This window comes from Musca autumnalis, unplaced genomic scaffold, assembly GCF_047663935.1.
Source record: "Musca autumnalis isolate F117 unplaced genomic scaffold, ASM4766393v1 scaffold_2, whole genome shotgun sequence".
Lineage (NCBI taxonomy): Eukaryota > Metazoa > Arthropoda > Insecta > Diptera > Muscidae > Musca > Musca autumnalis.
The window spans coordinates 187,829,659-187,848,858 of NW_027411755.1; the positions used below are offsets into that span (position 1 = coordinate 187,829,659).

A 19,200-nucleotide genomic window follows, 5' to 3' on the forward strand; every position below is an offset into this window, starting at 1 on the left:
CTCATATAAATTGTAGCAAGTGTTTCATCCAACGGTACCTCCCGATTTTCGGTTTGAGGTTCATGGCAGTTACAAAACTTTTCCAAAAAAATGGTCAAAATAAGTGCACACTTTGATATAGCCCCCATATTAAGGTCACACCTGATTGAATGCATTTTTATAAACTTTCATAGGGGCAAAATCTGCCTCATCAAAATAATGGTATTAGACCCCAAGTATGTTTGGACGAAATCCTTTTCAAACAATTAGGACTTGATTTAGCCATTTCCGTCCGTCTGTCTGCCTATCTGTCTGGCTGGTTGGAGCGCAAGATAAATGTCGAACGGATCAACCGATTTTGTCCAAAATTTTACCTTCGTAATATTTTGTGCAAGCTTAGTTTAAGTTCGCAGATAAGCCTTATAGGTCCACTCCTTTAGGTACCTTCCCCACAAAAGTTCAAAAAATATTCGGAAAAATTGTGCGCACGATAACTCTTAAAGGGAGTGACCGATTTGGGCCATGCTTTACATATCCTAACATACGAGTATCTACCAGATATAGATCCATTTGGTCCATACTTTGCACGTCATAATATTTCTACCGGCTATAGATAAAGTTTGAATATGGACTATATGTGTTCTCACCTTCGGGTACCTCCCACACAAAATTACTGAAAAGTGCAGGTTAAGACCTCCTCTCGAATACTTTTGCTTTTTATTGTAACAACTTATATTCGCTGCCCCCATTACAACCGTACAAGTTTTTCAGGGCAAGTCCATACTTCCTGAGAAAATGGCCCTACAGCTTTAAACCCGCTATGGCATCATGTGTTGTGGATGGAGCGCTCGATCGATCCAAAATTTGGCAATCGTAATATTTTGACAAAATTAAGTCAAGTTCTAACATGGGCCTTATCTGTCCAATCCTTTGGGTACTTCCCCCCAGAAAAGTTCAAAACTTTTCGCTAAAATGGGTCGCACGATAGCTCTCCAAGGCACTAACCGATTTGGTCCATAATTTGTTCTACGTAATATTTCTATGAGACAAAGATCATGTTTGAATGTGGACTATATATGTCAACTCCTTTGGATACCTCTCACACCAAATTTCGGAAAAGTGCAGGCTAGGACCTCCTCTTGATTTCGATTTTTGATTTTTTATTTTTATTTTTCTTGCAACAGGTTGCACTCAAGGCTCCTATTACAATGGTACAAATGTTTTCAGAGGCAAGTCCACACTTCTTGAGAAAATGGTCCGAAAACTGTAAAGAACACCTATGGCCAGCATATGTAGTGGCTGGTGCGAACGACAACTTCCGAACCGAATAATGCGTTGGTCCACACTTTGCATATCGTAACACTTCTTCGAATATTGGATGAAATTATAGGTCCACTCCTTCCGAAACCTTCCCCACAATGAGCAAAATGTTTGTTTACGTGCGGTTAAGGATCTGTGCGAGAATTTTTTGGAAATTTTAAGTAGTAGCATAGTAGCCATATCTTCAAGTCAACATGCTTACCTTAAAGGACGCTCGAGAGACACAGCACGAAGTGTTAGGAGATGTCCTTGGAGCACAAAAAATGCACCTTAGCCGCCTTTTTGGATATAGAAGGCGACTTCAACAACGTTAGCACCTCAGCAATAAAACAAGCTCTATATAAATTCGGCGTGGAACCATTCATTAGTAGTTGGATATCCACCATGCTGCAGAGCAGAGTCATTAATACCACACTGGGAAATAGCATACTGTCAAAGCACGTAAATCGAGGAACTCCACAGGGAGGGGTGATCTCGCCACTGCTGAAATCACTGGATACTTGGGTCACAAGAAGTGGTCTGGGGGTGAATCCAGGGAAAACTCAGATGGTGCTATTTACTACAAAAACAAAATATACCATCACCAATCTTCCACTACTATGAGGTCAAGAAATACCCCTATCAGATCACGCCAAATAACTAGGCGTTATCCTAGATTCAAAACTGTCATGTAACATCATGCTCATAAAGTATCCGCTGCAAACTACACATGTCGCAAAATGTTTGGGAGCCGCTGCGGCTTCAAACCCAAAATACACATCAAAGCAACTGCGGGCTGCAATGCTACGTGCTCTAGGAATGTGAAGAGATAGAGCTTACGGACATGCCTGCGTGCTTCTAACTGAACTAATGCTGATTACTGCACAGCTGCAATAACTTTTGATCATCCTTTTAAAATAAAACTTCCAACCATGTAAGATGAAGTATGGAGTCGGCTCTGGTGTCTACTCGGAAGAAGAAAACATATCTACATCCACAAAGCTATCTGAAGACTGCAGTGTTTTTCAGACGGAAATACTGGCTATAAAGGAGGCTTGTAATATACTTCTACAGCACCACTCACCAAACTCAATAGGAATTTTCGTCGACAGTCAAACGGCGCTCCTGGCATTGAATTCAAACATTGTCACATCAAAGCTGGTCAAGGAATATAAAGAAGAACTTGCTAAGCTAGGTCACAAGGGTCTTGTTGGTAACTAAAAAGCAGACGAACTAGCTAGAGCGGAATCTGCCTCTAACGAATTTCCAAGTGCGTCAGTCGCAACACCAATGGGAGTAGTTAAAGGAGATTTCTTCAAATACCATCTTTCACAAGCAGAGATCAGATGGGGCAAGACTGAAACTTGTAAAATATCAAAATCTACATGGCCACACTACAACATCAAACGTACAAAGTTCATGATTAGCCAAAATCGACGGAACCTGGTAAGACTAACCGGTCACTGGGCCATAGGTAACCATGCAAATCACACAATGACTACTGTCGCAGGTGCGGAAACGAAGAAGAGGAAGAAACTGTTGAACACCTCCTGTGCTCCTGGCTGCACAAATGCAAAGAAAATTGAAAATTCTAGGACAGCCGTCCCTACACGATCTTGCTGAGACAATCGAACTAGGCCTGGGAGACTTTCTGATGTTTCTCAATTCATCAGGCTGGATATAATTTACCAACATACTATAACGGAATAGCAATCTCTAACCGAGTGGTGTGGTTTTCAAAACGGTATATTTAACATACTAATTGAGGCTATGAAGTTTATAGCCACCATGTAAACCAACCAACCATACCTAGTAGCCCTGTTTACAGCGATATGATGTTTTTCGTGGGCAAGTTCATGTTTCCTGATATAATGGTCCTATCGAGAGGAATGACTTCCAAAATAAGACACACTTCCAAAATGGACTATGTCAGTCCATTCCTTTAGACACCTCCCCCCGCAAAACTTTTGAGATTTTAACCTAATACATATCTTTGTCGTCAAGTTCATAAGCCGAAACTTCTGAAGACCCCCCTAAATACATACTTTTTTTGGGAAATAGGTGTTTTAATTCACACAGGCTGAGGGTATACCTCGATCGGCAAAGCCGAGTGATACTTTTTTTCTTGTTTAGATAAGACTAGATAATTTAGGTATTAGGGTTTGTGTGGTCGAAAAATGTTTGCATCTAAAATTGTGGACATGAAAGAATACTCATTATTCCATTCTAGTTCAGAATATTTTATGGTGGAGGGTATAAAAATATCAGCCCGACCCATCTTAGCGACTTTGTACATGTTATCTTTCTTATGGGTGAATGCGGAACCAAGTCCTAGGTTAAACCCGATCAGGACCGTTCCACAGTCCAGTATCTAGTTGAGATAAAAAGGAGACCGAGATAAACCTCTGATATGATAAAGGCGATAAGGAAGGTTGTTTGACATCTGTGATCATCAACATTACACAACATCGTGTATACCCCCATACTCATACATATGCATAAGATAACATTAAATTTGCACACACGCTCGTACAGAAATATATTCCCATTGTCAATGGTGCGCTTGTAGCAAGCTCCGCATTGCTCGCTAGCATAAAGACATTGATTAAATGCGGAATTTTTTATTATAAAATTATGCAGACGAAATTGTTGAGCATACGTTAAATGGTCATATTACACGCATTTCCATGCCTGATTCTCACTGAAAGACCGGCTAACAGACAGACAGACAGATATACCCGCAGACTAATAGACACATGGATATTATCCTTTGAGAATTGAACGTGTGGGTGTGTGTGTGTCACACACATGCATGTGTGTACACAACACCTTACCGCCTTTCTGTCTTGCTGGCTTTTGTCATGTATTTTCTTTTCATATTCCAACGGAAATCATTTATTTCAATTTAATATCATTATATCGTTGTGTTAAGTAAGAAGAAGTATCTTAAATGTGAACGCATGTGTGTGTGTGAGTGTTAATCTCTACCAAGACTGAACATGTTTCCTTTAAGATAATATGCTACGATTTTAAATGAAGAATGCAAAAGAAAAGAGATAATTGTAACCATATTAATACGGGGTGTTGCTTTCTTATGGGCGATATTATTTAATGAACATCGTTTAATTTCCAAGTAAATCAAATTGATTTACACAATTTCTTTTATTCAGATTTTATTTCCAAGTATATAAAATATACATACTGATTGAATTATTTATGTCTAGGGGGTTTCTGTTTTGGCAATGAGTATAATTATTCAGATTTAATCTACACCATATAGCTATAAAAATTTCATTTAATACGCATATAATTTTCTAATTTAACGGAGAACACAGTTATGACAAATACATAGACCCCGAGGACTAGCATATAACACAAGTACATGTATATGCAGTTATTTAGTAAATAAAAAACGTTGTAAACGTTGGATAATGAGCAATTACCTTCGGGTTTTTTTGCTTAAGACGCTTTAACTACATTTTGATGCAATCAAAAATGTGTCTTCTCGAAATTATGGTTCAGACCCTACATATGTTTAGACAAAAAGTGTTGGTATAGGTAAACGTTTTGGTATAGCCAACATGATTTAACATCAATACCCAGTTGGAAATTGAATCTGCAATGACCATTTCATCAACAACAAAATGTCAAAATTGTCTTTAAGCAAGACAGTCTCACCGAATTTGTCACTCTTCCATGTGCGATGTGCGATCGAAAATATCTTTCAATGTGCCTTGGTACAAGTCAATGTTCATTCTATCGTCCGTGAAGACAACTTCGCTTACCCTGTCGCTCAACTTGTCGTGCACGAGTTTTGCGACATTTGTGTGCAAATGTCGTCAATGATCGCAAAGGGCTGTCGTCGAGCCGTCTTCAATGGATTGGGGACAACTTAAAAGACACATAGCAGACAATTTCCAACTGGGTATATTTTATTATTTTTTATAGACGTCAGAAGCAAACGATTTGTGTTGGGAACAATAACCGATATTGAGTTTGTTTATGTTTCCCATGTCACAGGTTAGGGGTATACCTGTTTCGGTATATTTCGGCGGCGGGTTCTTCAAAACCGTCTGACACCTCAGTGTGCAAATGTTTGTATTTGTATCGTTTTTATGTGTAGGGAACAGCGGAATGTCTACTCGGATTCTTCTTGTCCGTGCCGGGACGGAGGAAAAAGCCAAGATCAAATTGTATGCTGTGTTTACACAGCCTCCAGTGAGACATCATCATAAGATATGCAGTCTCCGCAGTCTTCCCAACAGTAGCCGTACATGAAGCACTGTAACGTGGTTTTCTCGTTGGCTGGGGTATCAGTTGCGTTTAGGGTCTCCATAAGGACCCACTAAACCTTACGAAATAAGAAGACTTGTATTTTTGTTTATTTTCCCGTCCAGCACAATATCAAGGCCTCTTTTAAGGAGGAAGTTCATACCCAGTACCACGTGTTCGGTTAATGTCGGCAGTACAGTCACCTCGGTGTCCGTCGCCTTATCGTTGAGTGTGATCTTTGCTGGATATACTCTTCTGCAAGTTGCCATTTGCCGGTCGTCTAACTGTACCCTTCGACTCATCGCAAGTGGCACAATTCCATTCCCCTCTAGATAATTACCCACGGAGCTGTCGAGCTGTATGTTAGTGTTGCCCCGGTATCGACGAGGGCCAACATGTCTCTCCCTTTAACATCGACCCAAATGTAATAAGGTCCATAGGGATCGAACTCTATCCTCGAATCTCTTCTGCACACACATTCCTTGGAAAAGATTCCCTCTTGGTCACAGTGTATGCAGAACAATTTTCCCTTGTTTTGGCACTGCAACCGCATATGACGCCTTTGTTTACTCGGCTCGTCGAGGGTGGGAAAATCACACCGGCACACGTAGTACCTATATTCAAGACGGAGGCCATCGGAAATTCGGTCTAGATGGTCCATTGTTTATAGGGTGGGGTATTGTTTCGCTGTAATCAGAATTTGTGAGATGAAGTCCTACGCCTTCTAACGATTATATTGGTGGCGGTCATAAAATACTTGCTCTAGCTGGGTTAGGTGCCGTTTGGGCAAGAAAAATTTTTCGGCTTGCCTGCTCTAGCTGGGTTACGTGCCGTTTCGACACGAAAAATTTGTCGGCTTCCCCGCGGAAGTTGCTCGTTCTTCTTAATCCTGTACCATTAGGGCGTTGGCTTCAAGAATGCTGGCTAGGGTGGAAATCAGCCGGTCGTGTGGTATGCAGTAGCACTCGGCCAACTCTTCCAGTCTTTCCAGAAACTCCACCAAGTCCCCCACACCAGTGAACTTGAGTCTTTAGCACTGCAGCACCTTCATAATTTTGGAATCGCATGTCTTTCGTCGCGAGGCAGGTTCTGGAATGGCCTGACGCTCCCTTGTGACTACGGTATTTTCTTCTGCTTTCAGCTCGAGCTCCTGAGCCCGAAGTATATTTTCGGTGGATGTTGTCTGCCGTTTCCTCCGCACGAAGTCCGCCAGTTGCTTCTTTAAGTGCTCGACAGTGTATCCCTCCGTCAGTATTGCCGCTGCTCGGCATTGCTCTGCGAGTTGCTCTTTCTTCAATAAGTAGATCCAACCCAATGTCTCTGGCTTCAATTTCTTATCGTATTGGTGACTCGATCCATCGTCGTTGGCGGTGGATTCGGGCTTTCCGCAGTGCGACTTCGGATCTTGTCCCTACTCGAGTTCCATTTGTAACAGAGTTTTCTCGTTGGCTGGGGTAAAATCAGTTGCGTCCAGGGTCTCTATAAGGTCCCACTAAACCTTGCGAAATAAAAAGACTAGTATTTTCCCTTTCCAGGGGCTTAATTCGGATTTTATTGATTTAAGAACTAGTTTACAATCTACTCGGGATTGAATACAATAAAAATATGTTCAATAGGTATGGATCGATCGTTGGCATGAAGATTCCTGGGTGGATCGATGCTCGTTAGTTGAGGGTTTCGTGACAAGTGGGCGCTGTTTTGACAATGGCTGTTTTGACTCGGATGGCTCGTCGGAATCGGTGGTGGTTGAAGGGTTTGCTGGGTATCGGGACCCGGTTGGTTCGCTGGTGGCTCGTGGATATTCGGGAAACTGGTATATTGATGACGGTGTGTAGAAAATCGTGAAGGGGGGTTTTAGGAGATCGAGGACCTGCTACGATGTCGACGGTTCGAAGGTAATCTGGACGGCAGCTTGTAGCATATTAGGAACCAGCTGGCTTTGGAGTCCGGGTGATAGGGTTCGGGTACACGATGGATTCAACGTTCGGCTGTTGGCATTCGGGAACACTATGCATTCAACGTTCGGAAGCACTATGGATTCGGCGATCGGCTGTTGATATTCGGCAACACGATGGGTACGGCGTTCGGGTGTTGACACGGGGGTTTCGTCGCTCGGGTGTCAGTCTAGGACTACGGTCTAGTTTCTACAATGTACTACTACTACCCAAACAGTGGAACAGCTGACCCGAAGTCCCCGTAGAGCTGAAAAACCCGAAGGTCCAGTGCCGAATAGAACAGATGACTTGAAAGCCCTGTAGAACTGAAAACCCCGAAGGTCCAGTGCCGAATGAAACACATGACTCAAGAGCCCTGTAGAACTGAAAAGCCTGAAGGTAAAGTGCAATTTATTAGCCACCACAATTTAATGGGTAGCTTCCAAAAAGTATCCCCAACTCAGTAACACCAAGGTGTACGTTGGCGGATTTAGAACAGCATTTGGTTCCAACCCGTGTAGATATCTCCCTGCAGGAGCCAGCTCACCATTTGCCTCCTATTCTGAAATACTTCAATAACATAGAGTATGAAGCGAATGAGAATGAGAATGACCTGTTACAGCGCCAGTGTCAGGAAGAAATAGTTGGGTATGGTGACATGTAGTCAAAGCGCTGACAGTGAGGGCTCCTTGATAGTAGTTGTTGCCATACGTACTTCATAATAGTAGTCGTTGTCATATGTACGTGATAATAAAGTCACTTTACAGCACCTAACACCGGCTGTTGTTGTTGCAATTTAATCAGAGGTAAGATCGAGAAAAAAATGGATTTCATGAGTCGGAATAATATCATGGTCGCGGCGATGCAGAAAACCAATCTGAAAAACAACTGCAGCCACAATAACTTTGACATCTTACAAAGCAATAGGCCCACGAGCGTGTTATGGAAATGTTAGCACTACACAGTGGAAGAATATTCAAACCTGTCAGAATGCCGCCCTGATGACTGCAACAGGGTGCCTCCTCATAGACGCCATTAGACTATCTTTATGAGAAATACAAGCATTTACCGGTGTATCAGCACAAGAGGTTGTTGTTAATGCATTACCTGCTTAGGTGCTACCGCCGTGAACTTTCCTGTCGCAATTTAATGGACACGTCAGGAGAGATCTTCTTGATCTAGAGAAGGAGGACCAAAGGTATAAACAAGAACCTCTAGATAAACGACCCTATCGGGCAGGTTTGAATAGCATTCACACTGATGCGGTCGCTCAGGCAGTACAGAGATAAAGTGTAAGTGTGTACTTGGGGCCAGCAGCCAGGCAGACATGAGTGGTTTTAAACCAGTTAAGATCTGGACAACGCGGCCGCTTCTATTCGTATTGGGCCCGAATTGATGCCACGATATCCAATACATGTCCAGCATGTGAACTGGGACCACACGACACACTGCATTTGTTTAGCTGCACAGCTGACCCCACTCACCTGCCTCCTGATTCTTTATGGGCGCAACCAGTCCAGGTTGCAGAATTTTTAAGTCTGGATACACCAGAACCTTACAACTGAAATAATACACAGACGAACATATTTGCGTTGCTACAACACAAACTGCAGCTTACTGCGTTGTGATGGTTACAATGAATAAGAATCCCACCAGAGATGTAGGTGGGGTATAAGCTTTCCTATTGCACCAGTCTGTTCAATACTGACCTATTGAGCCTTGATCTAATGACCCGTACATGGAGTGTGTGGGGATGCCGTCAGATGCGCAACCTTCGAGGTATAAAGTTGCTGATGGTATATATCCCGCCAATAAAAAATTATAATCCAGGTTATAGGCCCAAATATAATCCGTTTTTGGAAGGTAATAACTGTCTGGTCTTGGGGACTTTAATGCTCATAATGAGTTGTGGCTTTCCTACTTCGGAAACGGCCAAAGGTGTACGTTTGGCATGGTCAATTAAAACGCCTTTGCCAGTAGCAGAGAGTGTCACAGTACGCAAGACATGACCATCGTGTCACCTGGTCTGACAAATGACGTCAATTGGCAACCTGTCGTTTCTCTTGGATCAGACCAGACGTTCCGAGGCACCATCAATTTGGATGCTGCTCGCTATATTCCTGCTGGTCGAATACCCAAAGTGAGGCTTAACTTCTCAGCAGAGGTGACGGAATGAGTTTGATGAACTCAGACGTGCCATCCCCATTGACCCCGAATCAGAGAGCTAACACTGGAAGTTAACTGGTTGGTCGGTAAGCATAAGCGTAACAAGTGGTTAAATCATCTAAAGAGTTGCAACCTTGGCACCGGAAGAAGTGAAGAAGTGAAAGAAAAGAAGGAAGATAATACCTCAGTCACGTTTGGCGACGTTACTCTGACTGATCCGAGAGAGTGCTAACGTTATTTCAGTCGACAGTTTGTCGAGCACCCATGGAATAACATGGTGAAGAGAAGAATATGACGTCGCCACCACAATTTACAATGGATGATGTTGCGAATGTCATCAGGAACGCTAAATCATCCAAAGCGTTGTGCCCTGATGGAATCTCCATGGAAATGCTGAAACAGTTGGATGTGCCGGGAGTCGAGTATCTCACTAAAGTTCTCAATCTGCCGCTAGCCACCGCTACTGAAGCCAAGCAAGAATGCCGCAATGATGAATCGTACAGACCGATTTCGGTTTTGTCACCCGTAGCAAAAACTCCTTGGGCTTTAGTCTCCCATCGTCAGAAATGGCTAAACAGTTTTCGATCAGGTTCCGCAAGCAGCATAGCAAGACAACAGCAATGCACGCCATGTCCACACATATTAGTCGAGGACTCGACCAGAGCAAGCCGTGTGATAGAACGATGACGGTGACGCTTGAGTTATCAAAAGCCGTTGATAATGTTAAACACTGCACGCTGTTTGAGGACATCAAGCAGACAACCCTCTGGAAAAGATTAAAATCCAATATTTTAATCACTTCATGTATGTATGTGTGGGCGTCAGTCATACGTGAAATTTAGGAACAGGAAGACCAAGCCCCATAGAGTGAAACAGGGATTCCCCAAGGTGGCGTGATATCTGCTGAACTGTTTAGCCTCTACCTCTCCCGTATTCCGCTCCTCCCAACGGCATTGAAATAGTAGCGTATGCGGATGATTGTACGATGTCATTTGTGAAAGGCTGAACTCCTAATTTACAGATCTTAGCACCTATTTCCACGAGGAATTTGCAAATAGCCGCTACTAGATCCTTCCCTAAACTTTACATTGTAGGATTCACATTCGACAGCATGTTCATTCGTCCGCATGCTACAATATGGTATGTAGGAACAAGGTCTTCAAGTACCTAGCCGGCCGCACTTGGGGTGAAGACCATATAAAACGAGATAGGTCGGTCTGTGGTAAGCTATGCGGCGCCAGTATGATCCACGAATATAAGTGCAGAGAGCAATTTTAAGAGCAGAGAACTATCCTATCGTAAACAGCATAATTCGGTAAGAAAGTGTGGAAAAGTGTGACCTTAAACAAGTCTTAAATCGGGTAGTACCCTTATATGGGGTCTTTGGCAAAACGTCGACGTATGCTGCCCGATTTTTTTGCAAGGGATGTTTTGTACCTGTTATAATGTTTTGTACTCCTGCTAAAACTTTCAAAATATTGAAAATCCGTGAGTACTTATTCCGACAAATTTCTGTTGGAAAGTTTATTGCCCCCAAATAAGCCATTTTAGTGGGATGTTGAAGCCATAAACTTCACAATATCGAAAATCGGAAGGTACCGTTCTATGGGGGCTAAATGAAGACGTATACATATACCGACAAATTTCAGGTGGAAAGTTTTATAACCACAACAAAAACTAAATACCAATTTTCAGCCATTTCGGTGGGATGTTGAGGCCACATCCTTTAAAATGCCGAGAATCTGGAGGTACCGTTCTATGGGGACTATTTGAAGACGATGACATATGCCGACGAATTTCAGGTGGACAGTTTTATACCCCAAAGAGTAGGCACCAAATTTCAGTCATTTAGGTGGGATATGGATGCCACAACCTTCAAAATACCGAAAATGGGGAGGTACAGTCCTATGAAGACATAGACCTAGATCGACAAGTTTCAGATGGAAATTTGTATACCCCCAACAAAGAGCAATTACCAAATTTCAGCCATTTCGATGAGATACCTTTAAAATACCTAAAATTCGGAGGTACCGTTCTATGGGGGCTAAATGAAGACATGGACCGATACCGATACATTTCTGGGGGAACGTTTTGTAGTCCCGAAAAAGACTAAATACCAAATTTCAGTCACTTCGATGTGATAATGAGGCTAAAACCTTCGAAACACCGAAAATCGTGATGAACCGTACTATGACGGGTATATCAAAACTTGGGCATATACCGACAAATTTCTGGGGGAAGGTTTTGTAGTCCCGAAAAAGACTAACTGCCGTATTTCAGGCAGTTCGGTTGACATTTTTAAGGGATTTTTGGGTTTTCACGATTTTGCTTGGAAACCGCAAGTCCTATCGAATTGGGACTAAAAAAACAAAATACCGCATACCATTTTGGTAGGATAATATAGCTAAAACCTTCAAAATCCCGAAAATCGGGAGATACCTTCCTTTGGGGGGCTATTTCAAAACGTGGACCTGTATAAACATTTTTTTGGTAAAAATGTTTCTTAGCTTCTGGAAATATATTAATAAATTCAAAATATCTTAAAGTGGCGCGTAATATATATGGGGCGTTATATGGAGGTTATACCAAAACGTGGACCTATATAAACGATTTTTGGTAGAAATGTTTTTTAGTCTCTGAAGAGACAAAATACCAAATTACAACCAATTCGGTGGTCAAATGGGACAAATATCTTAAAAATTCCCTAAAACAACGATGCGTCAAACGTCACTTTTTATGATGGCTATACTAAAACGAGGACCTACATAGCCCGTTTTCAATACTAAAAGTCCTAAGTATATAATTTGGTATATACAAGAAATTTTACCAACATTTCATCCACCTACTTCAATCCGTTCCGATGCTAGAGTGATTACCGCAGACGGACAGACATGGCTATATCGATATAGAATTGCACACTGATCAAGAATATATGTATATAGTTTGTAGGTTCTAAAATTAGTATTTCGAGTATGGTGGAGGGTATAAAAATGAACATACATACATACACACATATCAACTACTATTAAAACAACAACAAATATTTTTAAAACCTTTTTTTTTAATATATTTGCATTAGATTTTTTGCAATTTAATATTTATTTCTTTTAATAATCATAATCACTATAATCATCATAATCATATTCCTCGATGTCATGTTCCATATCTTCAATTGTTTTCTCAATAAACTCACGCACCTTATACACACTAGTAAGAGCATTAGGCTGGCCGCCATGGTTACACCAATGACCAAAGGAATTAATGGCACAAAATTCATTTCGATATACAGCAGGACTACCAGAATCGCCAGTACAAAGACCCTTAACCTCTTTGCCAAAAACGCAAAACATATTCTCGTGTTGGACATAACGTCCAAAATATTGTTTACACATTGCCTCTGGAGCATAACGAGCCGAAATCGTCCTCAATTGTTTAGTCAGCGGTTTTTTATTACTGGCCTCATTCCATCCGGGAATTTGTACAAATATTCCCTTACGCAATTCACTGGAACACATTTGAATTGTTTTGATGCGTTCACCTTCCTCTAATGGTTGATTTAACTTAACAACAGCCACATCTGAATGCATGGTCCGAGCATCATATTGATCGTGGATTTTAATTTTCGATATTGTACGTTTAATATTTTCCGCAGCTTTATCAGAAGCTCCAGCTATTACTGTCGTCTGACGGCCATCTTCATTGGGGAAACAATGCGCGGCAGTGACAACATATTGTGGACGAATTAGTGTACCCACACAGAATAGATTACCTTTCTTATCCAAAAATTGTACCAAGTAGGGTGTTTTTTCAATTGTATCGGCTGTAATACTTGAGACGTACATTGCCAACAGGCAAAGTGCAATGATGTTCTTAATAGTGATCATCACGATGAACTTAGTTGAAATTTTGAAATAAACTGCTTGTCATATTTAAAACTTTCTTTTATAGTGAACCATTGAATTTGTTTATTAGGGTGTATTAAATAAATTGGGTTAGATAAGACCTTACAATCGAAAGCAGCATTGTGTTTTAAAGGCTATATTTTTTCATCGTTTTAATAACCACTTTTTAACAGAGTTGCAGTTGACCAAACGAACTGAAGCTTTGCATATTTTTTTGATGAGGGTGACGATACATAAATATGAAACCAATATGGAGTCCATTTTTTCTATAGCCCCCATATAACAGTACCACCCGATTACAGGTATTTGGAAGACTTTATCTTTATCTTTAGCCCGAATTGGCTGTAACTTGGCATTTAGAGTTCCCAATGGTACAAAAATTCCCCAACAAAAATTGTAGACATAGGTCTGGGCCTAAATTGGCTGTATTTTGGTTATGGCATCCTCAGTGGCAAAAAAATATTTATTAAAAAGTTAAAATAATTAAAAAAATTAAGTTTAAGTGTCTTATTTATAAATAAATAAAACATATTTCTATTTAAATAGTCTGGCTTACTTCCATTGTTGTTGTTTTAAAATTTTAAAACAACAACAACGGGATAAAGGCAGACTATTTTGAAAAAAAAAAAGAAACAAAATTGTAACAGCTATCCCAATAAAAAACGCCAACAATATTCTAAATAAAACATATTTCATATCAAAATCAAATTTGTATTTTTAAGTCATTTATATAAATTGGATGTGTGTCATGCCACCCTAATATAAGTAGTTATAAATAAAATATAATTTTAAAACAACTGTTCAAATATTTTGAAAACTCATCACGCATAATGGACAAAAATTTTAACTGTATTCAAACTTATTTAATTTTGTTATTTCAATATTTTTATGATAAAGGAATAACAATCTGGAAGAACAACGATTTAAAAAGAAGAAGATTCAAGGAAAATAAAGATTAGTGATGGGCGTATAAATGTAACTTTAAAGAAGTAAGAACGGCGTTAAGATCGTCCGGACCGAACTTTTTGGAACCTCCACCACGAACTGTCTTGAAATAAATAGAAACAATAATTTTCATTTCGTTTATGAAAGGCCCAAGCTCTTCCTGTATGTTAAGGTTTACTTGTTGGAGGAGCAGTATATCTGAACTGATAATAATCACATTATTGGTTTGTTCCTTTACTTTTAACAAGGGTAAAAGTGGCAAAAGTTGTGAATTGCTCTCATATGAATTGTATGTTAACATCAAGTAAGGGAACGCTCACAGTCTATACAGTGCACTATAGGTAATTTGCCCAGTTATTGAAGCAAAAAGTCGATTTTGCAACTTTTAATAAGAATATTTTTTTATTTGGCATTGAAAAAAGCACATGTCAACATATATTAATATGAATGATATATTTCAAAATGGCGCCATTATCGCGGTTTAAATTGCCGTCAAAGTGAAAATTTCGAAGAAAAACTAAAAAAAATTATATATTATAAGGCATATTTCAACGTATTTAAAACCGCGGAAAATAAACAAAATATAAATATATGTAAAATTGAATATATTGGTTATTGCAAGAGGAATTTATTTAATATATGTATAATATAGCTTAAAAATTTTGGGTAGAGACCAAAAAACACAAAAAGTCAGAAATTAGTATTTTATTTTTCTTAAACTCACTTCATATAGACTTATACTAAATTGGCCGGATTTGGCCGTGATTTTGTTACCTAGAACACATTACTGAATGTCTTCTGCATTGGTATTACTAGGTTTCAAAGCCCGATTTTGCCCTTTTTTGATATTTATCGGATTTTAGAAGGTTACTTCTCAATAAAAAGTCTTAAAATTGTGTCAGTTTGGTTTGAGGAAATAAATAATGAATATAAAAACTAATGTTGTTTACAATTTCATTGCAAGTAAAATAAGTAATGGCGACAAATTGTTCGTTTTATGCATGGTTTTCTATAAACGGTTCGGCAGTTGTAAGCTTTATTTTATCTCTCTTTTACATATTAATCATTGATACGGTTTGAAGGAGTACTAAACTCGTCTTTATTAACGTATGTTAAAAAAATATTCAAAATTGTAATAGCAATACGTTCTACTCGCGGGGAAAACATTTTTTTTAACTTACTACCGTCATCGTTTTCAACAACTTGTTGTGTATAAGAAAACTAATGAAAATTGCATTGGAAGAAATAGCTTTGTTCGTTATATACGTAGTTGCTTATAACCGTTGTTCGTTATATTCGAATTTATCTGTAGAAATATTTGCTTTATGTCACTTTTACACATAAATAATTTAAAAAGTTAAAAAAAATGACAATAATCTAAAGAGAGTATACACACTTTGATACGATGAAAATGTGCCTGATCGGAATAATAGTTTTAGACCCCAAGTATGTTTGGACGAAGTGTGTTTCAGACAATTTGGAGTCAATCTAGCCATGTCCTTCCATCTATCTGTCCTGCTGGCTGGAGCGCACGATAACTCTAGAACGGATTAACCGGTTCGGTCCAAATCTTGGCCTTCGTAATATTTTGTCTAAACTTAGTTTAAGTTCGAAGATGGGCGATATCGGTCCACCCCTTCGGGTACCTCCCCCACAAAAGTTCGAAAATGTTCGGACATGTTGTGAGCACGATAACTCTTGAAGGGATTAACCGATTTGGTCCATATTTTGCACATCGTGAAATTTCTACCAGATTTAGATAAGGTTCCAATATGGACTCACTCAGTCTACTCCTTCGGGTACCTCCCACACAAAATTTAGGAAAAGTTCAGTTTAGGAGCTGCTCTTGTATCGCTTTGGTTTTTGTTGAATCAACATGTATTCACTCCCCTCTTTACGACGGTATAAGTTTCATCAGGGGCAAGTCCATACTTTCGGAGAAAAGAGCCTGAAAGGTGCAAAAAAAACCCCTATGACAGCGTGTGCAGTGGTTGGAGCACAAGATAATTCTCCAACGGATCTGCCGATTTGCTCCAAAATTTAGTCTTCGTAATATTTTGTTTAAACTTAGTTTAAGTTCGAAGAAAAGCCATATCGGTCCACTCCTTCTGGTACCTCCCGCGCAAAAGTTCAAAAATGTTCGGAAAAACAGTGCGCACGACAACTCTTGAAGGGAGTGACCGATTTGGTCCATACTTTGTACATCATAATACCAGATACTATATTTGTCCCTCTTTCGGGTAACTCCCACATAACATTTCGGATATATTCTTTCTGAGACCTGCTCCCGAATCAAGTAGTTTTTTGTTGAAGCAACTTGCATTCGCTGCCCAAATTAAGACAGTATAAGCTTTTTCAGGGGCAAAGAGTCTGAGAGGGGTTAAGAGTCTGTTCGAGGATTTAGGCAAGTATGGTACAAAAGTCCTATCTATCGATATATCCGCAAATTGTTGATCTTTAATCCACTTCATTTTTTTGACGGTTCATACGCCCAAAAGTGTTTCACTCCACATATGCTGAGTGTATATCTCTGTCGGCAAAGCCGACTGATAATTTTTGACTTGTTATGTTTGTCTTTAAAAACATTATTGTGACTTAAAATACAAAGAAACTCAAATCACAATAATGTAAAATCTATAATGTTTGTTGTCAAAAGTTGTTAACAGAACTCTGAATGACCGGCCTTCTATAGGCCTTGGGAACACTTTTCGAGTAAAAAGGAACAGCATTTTTATTGATAATTTTCTCCGTGGAGATTTTCTGCCCACTGAGAAGGACAAGTAAAAAAAGAATCAGTCGGCTTTGCCGACAGAGTTATACCCTCAGCCTATGTGAATTGAAACGTTCATCTACAGACAGATCGAATGTATAAAAAGTCTTTTCTGAATGTTGTAGTGGGTCATCGTATAACATTTGGACCAGTATGGCAGGAAGCATGGACTTGTATACGAAAATATAATATCGCTGTAAACAGGACCACAACGAACAGCATCGGTATATATTTCCAAAGGATCTTCGAACAGACTATCGTGCTCCCCTTTCGTGATGTTTTCTCAAGAAGTACTACTGATTTGCACTTTGAACAAATTTTACCGTCGAAATTGAGGTCAAGAGTTATCGTGCGAACAATTTAGCTGAAGGAGTAGGCAGGCAGGTCCCTCTTTCATCCCAAGTGGACACTGACCTCCCCGTGGTGTCACCTGGGGAACTGCCTTTAACACCCGTTAAAGGTAGTGAGCTAACATGTGCCGCGCGTTCACCCATAAGAACGTTAAAAACTTGGGTTTGGGCGTCGGGTTAGTAACCCTCCCCTAGAAAAAACAGCCTACTATGAAAAAACGAAAGAAAAGAAAAACAAACCCCTCTAAAGTTGACGAACCCCGCAAACGTTTTAAGGACCATGATCTGCGAATCTGCACCTGGAATGTTCGCACTCTTTATAGAGAAGGTGCAGTCTTCGCATTGGCAGACGTACTTGAAAAGTACAAGACCGATATTACTGCCATACAGGAAATACGATGGATTGGGAAAGGCGTCACAACAACACCTAAAGGTGACGCACTGTATTATAGCTGCCATGACGTAAAGCATGAGTTTGGTTGTGGATTCGTAGTTAGTCGGAGACTAAAACATCTTGTATCCAGCTTCACTCCAGTGAATGAAAGACTTGCTGCAATTCGAATAAAAGCTAAATTCTTCAACATCAGCTTTATTTGCGCTCATGCTCCCACTGAAGAAAAGGATGAACAGACCAAAGATATATTTTACGAGCGCTTAGAAGAAACATATGACCGTTGCCCTGCCCATGACATTAAAATCATTCTAGGCGATTTTAATGCCAAAATTGGAAAGGAGAATATCTTTGGCCCAACAGTTGGGAAATTCAGTCACCACAGTGAAACATCTGACAATGGTATGAGACTGATAGACTTTGCAGCTGCAAAAAACATGGTAGTTAGCAGTACCAGATTTAATCATCTCGATATTCATAAGGGCACCTGGCTGTCTCCAGATCAGAAAACAAGAAACCAAATTGATCATGTTGTGATAGATGGAAGACATTCATCGAGCGTGTTGGATGTACGATCGTTCCGAGGCGCAAACATTGATTCGGACCACTACCTTGTTGCAGCAAAGGTACGCACCCGCTTAAACGTAGCAAACAAAGTACGAACAGACACAACACGAAAGTTAGACATCGGTAAGCTGCAATCACAACAGATAGCCACAGCATATTCCACTCAACTAGCCCAATTGCTTAATCAAAGCCCTCCTCATCCCGATAACATATCAGCGCAATGGCAAAGCATTGCCCACTCCATGCAAACAGCCGCAAAATCCATACTTGGATACCAGAGACCTCCACCAAGGAATCCATGGTATGATGAGGAGTGTCGTGCTGCCACCGAAGAGAAAAATGCGGCATATAAGGCTATTTTACAATCCGTAGCAACGCGTAGCGCACGAGAGAGATACAGGGAGAAAAGGAGAGAGGAGAAACGTCTTTTCCGCAGGAAAAAGAGAGAGATGGAAAAGCGGGAGTGTGAAAAAATCGAGATATACAGGAGCCAGAATGAAGTCCGAAAATTCTACCAAAGAGTCAAGCATGAAACTGATGGCTTTGGTACAGGCACATCCTCCTGTAGAGACCAGCAAGGTAATTTGGTAACTGATACAGATAGTGTACTCAGGATATGGAAAGA

General features: G+C 40.2%; 1 protein-coding gene across 1 annotated transcript; it reads right to left on the minus strand.

Moving 5' to 3' along the window:
- Nucleotides 1-12,757: 12,757 nt before the first annotated feature.
- Nucleotides 12,758-13,492, minus strand: LOC141392472 (seminase-like). Its single transcript, XM_073965411.1, has one exon. The coding sequence runs from the start codon at nt 13,490-13,492 to the stop codon at nt 12,758-12,760; it is 735 nt and encodes a 244-aa protein (XP_073821512.1).
- Between the last annotated feature and the right edge of the window lie 5,708 nt (nt 13,493-19,200).